We start from the raw sequence: 12,297 nt of genomic DNA, 5'->3' as shown, positions 1-12,297 counted from the left end.
ACACGGAACGACGAGCTTCCACCACGCCGTCTACGTCGATGATCACAATTGACGCCATGTTTGCGGATAGAAGCAGCCGGCCCGCGACCGGCATGCAACGCGCGCGAACACTTCTCTTCGACCTGCGATTGGTCTGTCGTTGCAGTTGTTTCCAATGCAGCGGAGGGACGCACGCACGTGAACGACACGTGCGTGCGTCCTTCCGTCGCTATGGCAACTGGAGCCTCTCTCTTCGCTTCTCCCCGCTTCTTCGAGCAACCTCCTTGCCCCGCGAGTGCTGCTTGCGGCTCGCGCCGTTATCTAGTGTCGCACAGGGAAGTGTGCTCGCTGCACCAATCGGTCGGCGCGGTCGCAGGGCTGTTCCAGAAACCGCACTATAACCGGTATTTCCCTTCGCGCGCCTGCATTTTAAGCGGTATGTAAAAACATGGAGTTCTGTGGGAGGCGAACCGGTGGTTTAAAAAAACCGCGTTATACCCGGTCCTGCACTATAAGCAATTACGTTGTAAGTGGTCTATACTGTATAAGCATTCCTTCGTTAAAAAGCACATGTGTTACGGGGGCTAACTCTCCGACGAACCGAAAATAGACACAGTCAGTTAGAGTGCACTAACGTTCAGAAGTGGTAGCCATGGGTGTGAGGCACATTTTTTGTATTGGAATTTTTTGTATTTGTCGCTTAATTTGACATGGCTGAAAAGTTTCGGCATTTGTACGCCTTCCGCACGTACCTGTATTTTCAAGAAATAAAATTGTAAAATATTTTTTCCACATTATATTAACCCCGGTTCCTTTCGAAAGAACAACTAATTGGCCACATTTTTATGTGTCACATTGCTCCATTTGCAGATTAGTTAGGAAAATGGAAACGTTCGCACAGATTCTTCAAATACTGCTAGTTTTCCCATGGTCAGGAAGGAGTTAACCACTGCAGGAGATGAGCTAACGTTGCCGACTGGGAAGGGCAGTCACAAAATCTAGAACTAATGTTTTTTACAACTTTTTTTTTATGGCGCATTGAAGGTTAGCTTTACCCCTTGTTTTTATCCGACTTGCTATCAATTCTAGGTGGGCTATCTCTCGGGAATATTACGGTAGGCGTGGCCTGCATTTCTGAGAAGGCGTTCGTCCGGAAATTCGGGGGAGAAAAGTGGGGCAGCGGGGTAACTTTGGTTTATGAGATAGCCGTCGGTTTAGTGGGTGGTCTCTAACATGAAGTTGTTTTTTTTTCTTAAGGCTCTTAAGCTCAGAAGAAATTTTGCAGTTTGCACATGCTTTCAATGAGAAAGGCTCTTAGGTTAATTGCACTTTTAAGGCTGGTCCAAACACTCGCGATCGCCGACGACCGGCCAGGTGAAAGACCGGTCTTAAGCCTCTTGCGACTGCTTACGACCAGCTTGCAGACGGTCGTAATCACTCGCGGGAGGCTTAAAAGCTGGTTTTTATCCTCTGCGGTCGCGGGTGCTCGGACCGGCCTCTCGACGTCCTCCGACGCGAGTGCCGGTCCGACCCGATCCCCGTCCGAGCGATCTCTCGGCGTCTGCGTCGCAGAGTCCGCAGAGGGTTCACCGGGGCTGGAGTCCAGGGATGCGGGCGGAGCAATTGGAGCGGGAACTCCTGGGGCACCCGCAGCAGCCCTTCTCCTCCGGGGCACCCCCTTGCACTTCCCCGAGGGGACGCTCCTTCTCCGACCTGGAGCCCGAAGCGGCGGCGCGGAGGCGCCAGCCACCCCCGCTTCCCGAAGGGTCGACGCACTTCCGCGGGACCGCCTTCTCCCCGGACGTCTTTGGAAGCCCGGTGAGTCTGGCGGCGCTTCAGTGCCCATAGGCACACATGCCGCAACAGTAACTCGATGGCTGGGACGCGTCTCCTTTCGCACGGCACGTTTGCAATGTCCTAATATTGACGACAAGTTTCTTGGCAATTTTGTTGCATACGTGAAAGTTCTGGCATCACAAACACTCAGCAATGATTTTCAGATGCCGGACGCCTACGTTCACGGCGCTCTTCGTCGGATAGTTTAATGCCTACAATGTATACACTCGATAGTTGTTCCTAGAATGAAGTGATACTACCGCTAATCGGGCCGATTAACCTACTGCCGGTCTTCCCGAGCCTTTCATACCCTCAGTGCCGGTCTTCCCTCAGTGCGCACGGGCGGCCGGGCTCCCCTAGCCTACCCCTCTAATCACATGGCCTACCCGTTGACCGATCGGCGTCGAGCACCTCGCTCCTCCCCTCCCACCCGTCGACCAATCGCCGTGGAGCCTTGCGGCCACGCTTTTATCCGGGCTTTGCGAAATGCCGAACACCCGGCCAAGGGAGACCTACGGCGGAAACGGCGTCCATTGTGGGCAACGGCATGACGCACTCGCGACGTCGTACGGCGAAAATCGAGAGATCCCTTTCGAGGACGCGCGCATTTGCCACATCTCCGACCTTACCAGGCACCGTGCCGTAACGCGTTCCGCGATTAAGGTCGTCCTTCGGATGACGGCGTCCACGTCTCCTCTTCAGCCGTCGGCGAGCCAGGGCTATCCCGGGGGCCGCGGCCTCCCTCTAGCCAGGTCCCGGCCCTGCATGTCGCCACCCGTGGCACCTGCCGCCGGGGCGCTGCCGCCACCGCACGGCCGTCTTTCGCCGGGCCTGCTGCCGCCCAACTTTGCAGGTGAGACACTCTGCTACAAGAGCAGTCTCCAAAGGGGGCCGGTCCCTTTGTACTGGGGCCGCGCAAATGCCGGTTCGAATCGAGCTGCGCTGCTTAGCTCGTGACCGCGGTTTCATGTTTTCGGAATTCCTTGCTCGTGAAATTCGGAGGGCGTTTTTCTGAATTTCTTTTTTCCGCCGAAAATCTGGGGTTTTTCGGAGTTTATTTCCCTTAGGTTCCCATCTCTTTGAAATTTTGAGTTTCTTTTACTGCATTCATAATTTTTAAAAGTTCAGAAGCAAAATAAGTGAAGTGTGGGTACCATGACCGATTGTCCTGAAGGAACCTTGGTGAGCTAGAAGGCTTACCCCTTTTGCCAGTATTTCGAGATTTCAAAGGAAGCTCATAAAGTATTTGTAAAACTCTGTCTTTTTTTGCTTTTTATTTTGTCGTTGCGACCTTGAAATTTCGACTTTTTCGGATAAAACCTAATTGACGAAAAAACTTACTGCCGTGTCATTTAAGGTTTCTTTCAACCAAAAGGACGAAACCCTGTTCATAACCTTCAGAGTGGAAGGAAAAGCCAGGCAACCGTTCTTTTTTAACAGTGTTTAAGCCAGGAATGATGCTGCACCGTTCGATTCGAACCGGTACTCTCGCACCTCTACTTCATGCTATCCGTTACAATACAGTCTTTATTTCTTTTGCCTTCGAATTTAATGCAATTTAAAGCTCACTGAAGCCAATAAAGCTCGCGTGTGGGACATACTTTCTTCTCCGTGGAATGTGCAACGACGACGCAGAAATATTTCAGACGTCGAGACGGAATCCGTCGTCTGGAGCACATCTTCGTTACCGAAAAGAATAGAATGCCCAAAGCTTCATTTTCGTGACTTCCGCGGCACTGAACACGCCTTGTAGGAACTTTGGATACATAATCTCGGGAAGCCTTGTCGGGCTTCTCGGCCTCTTACTCCTGCCTCTCTCCGAGATGTACCCTCAAAAAAGAATTCGATAAATTTCACATTAGAAAAAGAAGCAAAAAGAAAAAGCTACTACAGTGCAATCCACTTATAGCGGTACCATGTATAATAATGTGCTGCTTAAAATGATCAGTTTCTGGAGTTTCTAGACTAGAAACGCTCAGTTTCTGGTCCAGATGCAATGACAGTCGGGTATAACGATTTAATTTTTGGGGTTTTCCCACTATCGTTAGAGTGTTATAGCACTGCAGTGACTTTTAAAGCGTCTGATGTTGCGTTCCTTCGTACTGATTTCCGAGCCTAGGTTTCGACTTCATTTAGTTTTAGTAGACAGTCTCTGCTAGTTCTCGTTCGTTCGACGAATCTTGCGAATACAGCTTCGTCCGACCGTGGCAAAGGGCGGGAATTTCGGTAGCGTGTCGAGTCCCCTTTAGATTCGCTAATCCCATGGTGTCCTTCAGAAACAAAGAAAATTTTAAACTTCTCGCATTGCTGAAAGCAATTTTTCGCGGAGCCTTTATGTGGTTTCTTTCTGCATGTTTCTCGTGCATGAGACCAATACCTGTACCTTTCAGGTTCCAGGATGCCCCTCTCTGTACCACCACCGGTGCATCCGATGATGGGCAGGGGGCGCATGATGGGCCACTTCCCACCAGTCATTCTCAGTGAGTTGCGTCAATGAGATTGGCCTCTTTTCATTTCATTTTCTCGTTTTTGTCGGGGTTTACAGTCACCACTTAAAGGAGTGCATTAGTTATACAAGGAAATGCATAGACGGAACAGTACAATGGGCATTAGAATGCGCCATTGCTTCGGAACATTGTTTTGAAATTCAATGATCGCAATTTTAAGGGCTGCAGTTTCAAGTATTGAGACTGGGTGCGTGCGTCGTTTAAAAACTAGTAATCGCAATTTTAAGATTGGGAGTGTCAGTTATCAAGATGTGGGAGGCGATTCTGTTCGATGTAGGTCTGGGAAGGAGGCTATGATTGGGGCACGACGACCCGTGGGGTGCTTCTAAAGCTAACGTTTGACAAAGTGTCGTGTCAGAGTGATAAATGCAGGGATGTGCCTGCTACATCCTGCTACATTTTACTAAAATGTAAGGATTGTGCGCCAACATTGCGCCAAAACTTCATTTCGCAATAATGATACTGATAACAAATAGCTTGGGCCCTGCTACCATCCGAAGGATAACGTCATGCCTGTGCGGGTTTTCAGAACTTTCGATAATCTTCTCGAATAACGTACCACCCGATTTAATTTCGCAACAAACACGGAGAGTACTCTGAAGTTTTGCAATGATTCTCGTGCTCGTGGTCTGTTCCGGCATGTTAGTTAGTTTCGCCGAGTGTGCTCCTCGGTCATTGCACACCGATTTACTGCAGCGAAGTTACAGCCGCGAAGAAGTTGTAGCGATTTTCCGTGTCTTGCTTTGCTGCAGCGCACCCGCATGCTAAGGGGAAAGCTCTTCTCGAGAGCGAGACGTGGCACAATTTCTGAAAAAAACTTCTGCTTGTGTATACGAGGTATTCAGTGGGTAGCACATTTGAATGTGCTGTTTATAGCGCATGCTCAGAATGAGCTCGCATTAATAGGCTGCTACGACCGGAAATTTTATTGGTTTGAAATGCACGTTGCAAAAGAACTGTGGATGTTCGCTGTCAGCACATGCTCAGCAGCCTCGCACGCAGCTACGGCCGCCAAACAATACTTCCTATACGATAAACTGCAATATCCTAGAAATATATATATATATTTTTTTTTAGTTTGAGATTTTGCAAGGATATTGCGTGTTTGCAAGAAGTTTTATATGGATATTTCTGTAGGTTCATTTATTATGCTCTGTGTTTTCATCTGAATTAAGGCAGTTTTCTTGCAACTTCCTAGAACTTGAAAAAAACACATGAATTTCAGTGCTTCAAGTTATTGTGCAGTTGAATCTCTTTATAACAAACACTGATATAACAGATTATCGGATATAGCAAACTGATCACGAAGTTTGGTTGGTCACACTTTGTTTGGGTGGGAGCTCTGTTTAAACAACGAAACCGAAACTTTGAGATCCGACGTGCTATCTGTTATAGCGAAGCAGTTCCTTCTCTTCTTGCGTAACAAAACACTATAAAAGTTATTAAAAAGTAGAAAAAATTCAAAAAGTAATTTCAAAACTAAAAACTCTGAAAGTTTAGATTGCCCACTGTGCAAAATTGCACGTTCCAGGCGGTAGCACCACCTATGAACCCAGCGGATAACGCCGGGGCCGCCGCTGCTCTCCTCTTTGCGAGGCATCAAGAACCAGTGCAGACTAAAACCATCTGTCAACCCCGCTGCTCGTAGCGGAGCTGCAAATGGCGAGGAAGCAGAAAGTCGTTTCTGCGAAAATCCGAAAATGTGCTGTGTCCTGATTTAACGGATGGAGCGGGCAATTAGTAATGTTCCGCAAGGAAGCGGACTTTTTTTTACTACGGTTTTTGAGGTGAATACAGATATTGTGTTGCCGTGTTGTTTTGGTGTTTGACTTTATTATTTTATTTTTCCAGACAATGCAATGCATGGCCGAATGCCTTTGCCAGGAGGACCTCCCGGCTTTAGGCCCGGCATGTGAGTTGCTGCTTATTTTCATCTCGATCTAAGAAACTGAAAGTTCGAGCTTGCCCTGACAATGCTTCCAGTCGTCGTGTCTCATTGTTTTCCTAAAATTGCGTGCCGGGAACTCGAGAAACCTCGAGACTTTGGCGCTCAATTCGTCTTCGTCGAACCTCTCGTGCATTTCACTACGAAGGAGTGGAGCCGGAAATTGTGTATGACGGCGCAGCCTCTTGGTAACGGGCCGAGAGACGTCAGTGTTGGGAATTGTTACGTAATCGTATTGATTCCATAACAAAGTTCTTTTTTCTTCTTTTGTTGTAAACTTGAATGCACTTTTTAGATTATGCGACCTTCTAGATGTTAGTATAATCGCGACTACAGCCTTTCTATCTGCGTCCGAAGTATGGCGACCTTCTGAAACGCAGCACCCGGAGCATCGCCGTAGTCGCCGACAAGGCGGGAGCAGCAAGGAGGGGCTTGAGTTGTCGCGCCCCCAGCGGGAGCTTTCTACCGTTGACGACACGTACAGCCAAAGCACAATGGAAGGCACAGAGCGCATGCCGAAGTCCAGGCGCATGAAAGACGTTGTTCTGCCCTTCTCGTTTTGTCGGCGGCTATGGGGGTTAAGTTGAAAACCCGAGCGTTCCTATCACCTTGTCCTTCCTGCTTCTCCTGGTGCCTGGGTTTCTTACACTTGCTTCTTTCTTGTATTTCTCTTCTCTTCTTCCTCTTTTTCCTGTACTGCGCCGTAGCGGCTCCATGGACCTGCGACGACTGCTCTATCCTCGTCAGGTGCAGCACCCTCTTTTGAATAAGTATGTCTCTCTCCCTCTCTCTTTCTATCTGTCTATCTATCTATCTATCAACTTGCGTCTGCCTTTTGGTGTCTCAGTGTCTTTCACTCCCTGTGTCTTTGCGCCATCCCCTGTGCCGTTTCCAAACGCTCGGCTTCAGCGCTTGACTCGAAACCGTGCTTGATCTGGCATTGCATGGCTGTACAAGCGTCGGGGTACGTCTGTTGGCTGTTGCACCATTTGGATGCCTTTCGTTAGCGTATGGACGCTGGAGGGGAGATTTCGCGTTCTTGATTTTTATCTTTTTACTCTGTTAAGTTTGTTTGGTGAAATTTTAATACTCTAGGTTCGCCACTTTAGGTCACCTCCGTAAGCTCAATGCGTTAAGAAACTGTTTTACGCTTCCCTTCAAACGGCCAATGATCCCTCTGACTTCTACGGCCCAAGAAAAGCTAGCGGGAGTTGCGATGAAATCCTCTCTCCTTCCTGGCCAAGGAATTTTCACGGAGCAATTACATTTTTTTCGACGGGTGCCTGGCTTTAAACTCGTTGATTTGAAGGTGCTCCAGTTCACCACCTTTGCACCGCTTCTGCAGCTTTCGTCACTCCTAAAGTTGCTTCAGAATTCTGGGGCTCGCTGCTCGCATCCTGAACACTGTTAGCAGCCATCGCTCGCCACGTTTGTGCACTCGTACGTTCGGCTTTGTACCCGCTCACCGCAAAAAACAAAGAGATAACCTCCTGTGCACGTGCTGTGCTTGCACTCGTAACGAGTTCATGTGCTTGTTTATCAACAACGAGTCAAAAACGCAGACCCCCATTCTCCATTTCGCCGCGACTGGGCAAACTGCTAAGGCCATGATTCCGGCGAGCCAGTCGGCACATTGAAAGGAATTGTGTGACCACACTTTATGTCAATAGGTGTGCGCAGTGCTGTCAAAGCCACGGGCAGCAGAGAGGGGAACGCCGCTTTTGTAAGAATTTCAAGGGACGGGCTTATCTCCGAGGGGAACAAAAGCAACGTCTGGACGCGCAAAAGAGGGTCTGAGTAAGAGTCCTTCCCCTCTTCTCTAACTGCTTGGGTTTATGCTCTCAACCCCATACCTTTGGCGAAGGCCATCACGTGCTTTGCCTCCGTCGCTCCAACTGGCTCAAGGGGGGGCGTTCACTCTTCGTCAAGTTGCGGTGGTACGACGTGTAATGGTTGGTCGAGGGGGTTGGGCATTCCTAGAATGCGAACCGCGAAACGGATCGACAGACTTGGGGGACGAAGTCTGGACGAACTCGAGAGGAACCTGCGGCAAATTAATGCTGGGACGACGCTGCAGGAACCAGGTGCGGTTCCCTCCCCCGAACCACCTGCACCACATGTACCAGCCCCAGTATGGGGGCCACGGCAACAGTAGCAACGGGGGACAGTACCAGGACGGACCCTTCCAGCACCTGGGTGCCTTCCAGCAGCACCAGCAGCACCAGCAAAGGCTGCTCTATGGCAGGGATGGACCCTACCAGGTACACTGGTCTCGCAATAATTTAAACTAGGATGTTTCCTATTTTTGGTCAATTCAAACAAATTTAAAATTTTTAATTGTCCCGCCATGTTTTCGATGCATTTATGAGCTGCTTAATTCAAACAGAGTTTCCGCTCATCGTAACATCCCGAGATATAGCTGAACTAAAACTGATAGCAAATCGGATGGAAACAAGGGATAAGCTAACTTACAGCGTGCCGTAAAAAAAAAAATTGAGGAAATGCTAGTTTTGATTTTGTGATCCTCGAAATGTGATTGCAAGCAGCAAGGGCAATGAACCAGAGACAACTGTCCTTCCCAGTCAACAATGTTTGCTTATCTCCCGATCTGGTTAAGTAACACCGTTTTCACCCAGGTCACCGTTGGACGGCGCCCCGCAATTATACTAGAAGTGGTGTTTCAGGAAAAATAGCAAATCATGCTAAAAATAGGGGTGGGGCCACCTCAAGATGTAACTGTTGTTCATCATTGGGTTAGCCTCTTTGAGTGCGCTTCTGACCGAGCACCCATGCACTACGGGAAAGCAATACCCGCCAAGCTCACGGGCATTGCTTTTCTGCTGTATGCGGGTGCTTTGTGAGATGCGCATTTGATGGGACTAACCCATTACGATTACGCAAGCAGTACCGTCCTAACAATCTACTTTCATCGATTTTTTTTTTTTTTTTGAGGGTTAATGTTGAGATTTAAAAAAGAATATTCACATATCGCGAGCAGATTTATAAATTTCCTCGATTGGGATAGCTGAGCATCTCTTCAGGTTTAATTTTATGTCAAATCTGTATGCCACCCCAACGTAGGCATTGGACTTTCTGAGCCCACAGTTCATAAATTTAGTTGCATAAAAACTAACCGAGCTTGGGAATCGACAAGTGGAGGGTTGGGAACAAACTTCACGAGTTCAGCTGAATTTTTGTTTAAGCATGGAACGACGGTAGTAAAAGGCTCAAAGAAACTATTAGATTTTCAATTGAAACAATATTTGGCCAAAGCCACTATTCACTTTAATCTCCACCAATGTTTTATGTGTGTGCCTGCTTTTGTGTAGAGGAAAGTGTAAAAAATCCGCTTGGTATGTGTAGCTATTCCTATAATAAATCCCTATTTCGCCTCACATCATATTTATATGAATTTCTGATACTTCAAACTTCTGATCCTTTAAAAACTAAAGTCTGTGGCTTCCTGGAGTTTGAATTAATGAGAGTCGGCTGTAGGGACAGGGGGGAGGCCCCTTTTTTTTTCTCTCGAAAGTGTTTTAGTGCTGGTTTTTAAGTCTAGACCAGTGATTCTCAACTATAGATGTTCCGTGGACCCTTTGTGGATTGGCAAAGGTGATGGAGGACCTCGTTCGTGGTGAGGGGAAGGGAAAGCTATAGGTTAATTATGATAAGGATTTAATAAATGGGTATAATTAAGGGCTAGTGTGAAGCAGACTTCTCTCATTGATATATGACAAAACTTGCCCAAAGTATACAATGTTCCTTCTCAATCTAAAAGAGAACTTTTTTTGCCAGGCTTGACTGATGAGGCAGGGCTTCGTGGACCCTGAAGGGTCCGTGACCCCCATTTGAGAACCACTGGTCTATAGTTGGTGACAGGTCAAGAACGAAGTGGAAGCTCCTCCCACCCCTTCCCATATCAGCGGAGCGAACAGTGGAAAGAGAGGAGGTTGCCTCCTTACCAGCGTTCGCACTATTGAAGTGGAAAGAGATCGGAGGGGCTTCCACTTCGTTCTTGACCTGTCGCCGACTATAGAGCATGGGTTCCCAAACGTATTTATCTCATTGTCATGCCTGCCTCTCTTAAATGCTAGCTGAGGAACACCCCTTGGCGTTGGTGCAGTGAAGAAGCCCACAGATCTCGTAAAACAACTGTGTGCACATAAAGCATTGTGTGGATCGTAGTTATGCATTATTGTATGGCTCAGATCTGCAAAAGTGGGGCTGAAATTGGAAGAGTACTTTCCTTAGGGACGGTCAAAGAAACTTGGGAGCTTGAGGAACCCAAATAGGTACTCTGGGGATCCCCTGTGCTCCTAGGGACACGGGTATCCCCAGAGAACCTCTAAGGTTTCCCTACCTCCAGAACTTTCTTAAGCTCCCAAATTCCTTTGACCATCCCTGCCCTTAAGGAAAATGCTTTTTGAGTTTAAGGACAACCTTAGGAGATCTGAACCACTGTGCATAACTATGAACCAAACGCACCCTACTGCACGCATTGTTGTCTCGAAGCTCTGTTGGCTAGTTTGCGGCTGTAATGCATCAACGCCGGCACTGGGATGGAATCCTCGGCTGGCGGTCAAGAGAGACAGGGATCCGTCGAAGTCGAAAAGTTCGAGAACGCAGCGCCAAGTCTGAGCCCCACACCGTTGTCGTGACGCAGCAGCAGGCGCAGCAGGAGAGGTCCGGGAGCGAGGACCCGTACGCGGGGCTCATGACGCAGAAGGAGAAGGACTGGCTGGTCCGCATCCAGCTGCTCCAGGTGCAGCCGGAGAACCCCGAGGTGGAGGACTACTACTACCTGGTGAGGCGGCGGGACCTGTCGCATTCTCAAAGCTCCACGAGACCCCAGTTTTTGCGAAGTCGGATGAATTTTTTTTACCGCAGATTGTGTTATAGAACTTGGTTTTGAAAGAAAAGTGGCACTCTTCAGTGACATACTGTACTCTGTGTCACCGTACGTCCGGCTGCAGTGGATGCTACCAGCCGTCGGAGCCAGTTTTAAGTCCGCGCGCGTTTCTTGCAACTTTTGAGAGGAAGATGCTGTTAAGCGTGGTAAAGCTTAGTCGCGTGCTACGTTCGTAGAGCTGGATTGGGTGGGAGGGCTTGTGGCGTCCGCCGTGGTCAGGCATAACATAAAGTGAGACAGGGTGTAGTCACATGACCTCGTGATGTCGTCCCAGGACTTGTCGTATCTACCAAGTTTGTCTGCGTATCATCACGGCGAAGCAACAGGCAGTACATTCCGGCCACGTTCCAAAATTTACCGAACCTCGTTTTAGGGCGAAAGTTCTCGGCATTCAAGAATCTAACCACCTCCAGCGTTGCCCTGCCTCTGTTGTCACGTGAGGCGGCCCTTCAGAGTGACTCAGATTCAATCGAGCGAGATTAGTAACGTGGCCCCTGCATTGCCTGTGCCTCCGCCGCAATGGAGGAAAAGGGGAATTTTTCTTTAGTTCTAGCTTTTTGTTTTTTGGTTTTCCATTTTTCGGCATTGGTGCCACCTCGGGTGGGAGTTAAATCTTCTACGCAGCCATTGACGGCGGCGTTTGTTTCCTCGACTCGTTTGCGGCAGATGTACACGAAGAAGAAGAACGAGCTCAGGGATTCCGTGAGCGTTGACGGCGGAGACGGCGACAAGCTGCGGTTCCTCAGGCCAGAGAGAGTACGGACAGAGTCCAAGAACTACACCCCAAGTGAGTACTGGGCATACGCTCGAGGTTTCGGGCATACTTGCTCGAAACAAGCAGTCGCTTCGGTCGAAAGAAAACAAATGTGTGCCGTGGCTTGTCACCGCAGTCGACAAGAAGTGACACAGTGTCTGCGAGGGCTCGCATAGACGTGCAGTCGTCGTGGGTTGTTCCAGATCATTGGTTCTCAAACTGGGTTCCCCAGAGGACCACCTTCGAGGGTTCTTCGGATAAAACACCATCTTGGCAGATCTGAGCCAGTGACTGATGTACAACTATTGCAGGGACTGCGGGTTTCTGTACTGCTGTACTGCATCGATGTAGAGAAAACCAATTGATG

General features: G+C 48.7%; 1 protein-coding gene across 4 annotated transcripts in view; it reads left to right on the top strand.

Moving 5' to 3' along the window:
- The window catches only part of LOC8029980 (protein PAT1 homolog 1), a 42,583-nt gene that overhangs the window by 11,889 nt on the left and 18,397 nt on the right, over positions 1-12,297 (top strand). The window contains exons 8-15 of one of the 4 annotated variants that reach the window (XM_029991766.4): positions 1,552-1,797; positions 2,518-2,668; positions 4,206-4,295; positions 6,174-6,234; positions 6,975-7,037; positions 8,345-8,528; positions 10,934-11,071; positions 11,843-11,963. In XM_029991766.4, the coding sequence (XP_029847626.2) occupies positions 1,552-1,797; positions 2,518-2,668; positions 4,206-4,295; positions 6,174-6,234; positions 6,975-7,037; positions 8,345-8,528; positions 10,934-11,071; positions 11,843-11,963 (1,054 nt within the window). Of the gene's footprint in view, positions 1-1,551; positions 1,798-2,517; positions 2,669-4,205; positions 4,296-6,173; positions 6,235-6,974; positions 7,038-8,344; positions 8,529-10,930; positions 11,072-11,842; positions 11,964-12,297 lie in introns of all 4 variants that reach the window. The other 3 variants (XM_029991765.4, XM_029991767.3, XM_029991768.4) reach the window with 3 other exon arrangements.

Source organism: Ixodes scapularis, unplaced genomic scaffold (genome assembly GCF_016920785.2).
Source record: "Ixodes scapularis isolate PalLabHiFi unplaced genomic scaffold, ASM1692078v2 PGA_scaffold4__175_contigs__length_147842914, whole genome shotgun sequence".
NCBI lineage: Eukaryota > Metazoa > Arthropoda > Arachnida > Ixodida > Ixodidae > Ixodes > Ixodes scapularis.
This window is presented reverse-complemented; position numbering and strand designations above follow the sequence as displayed.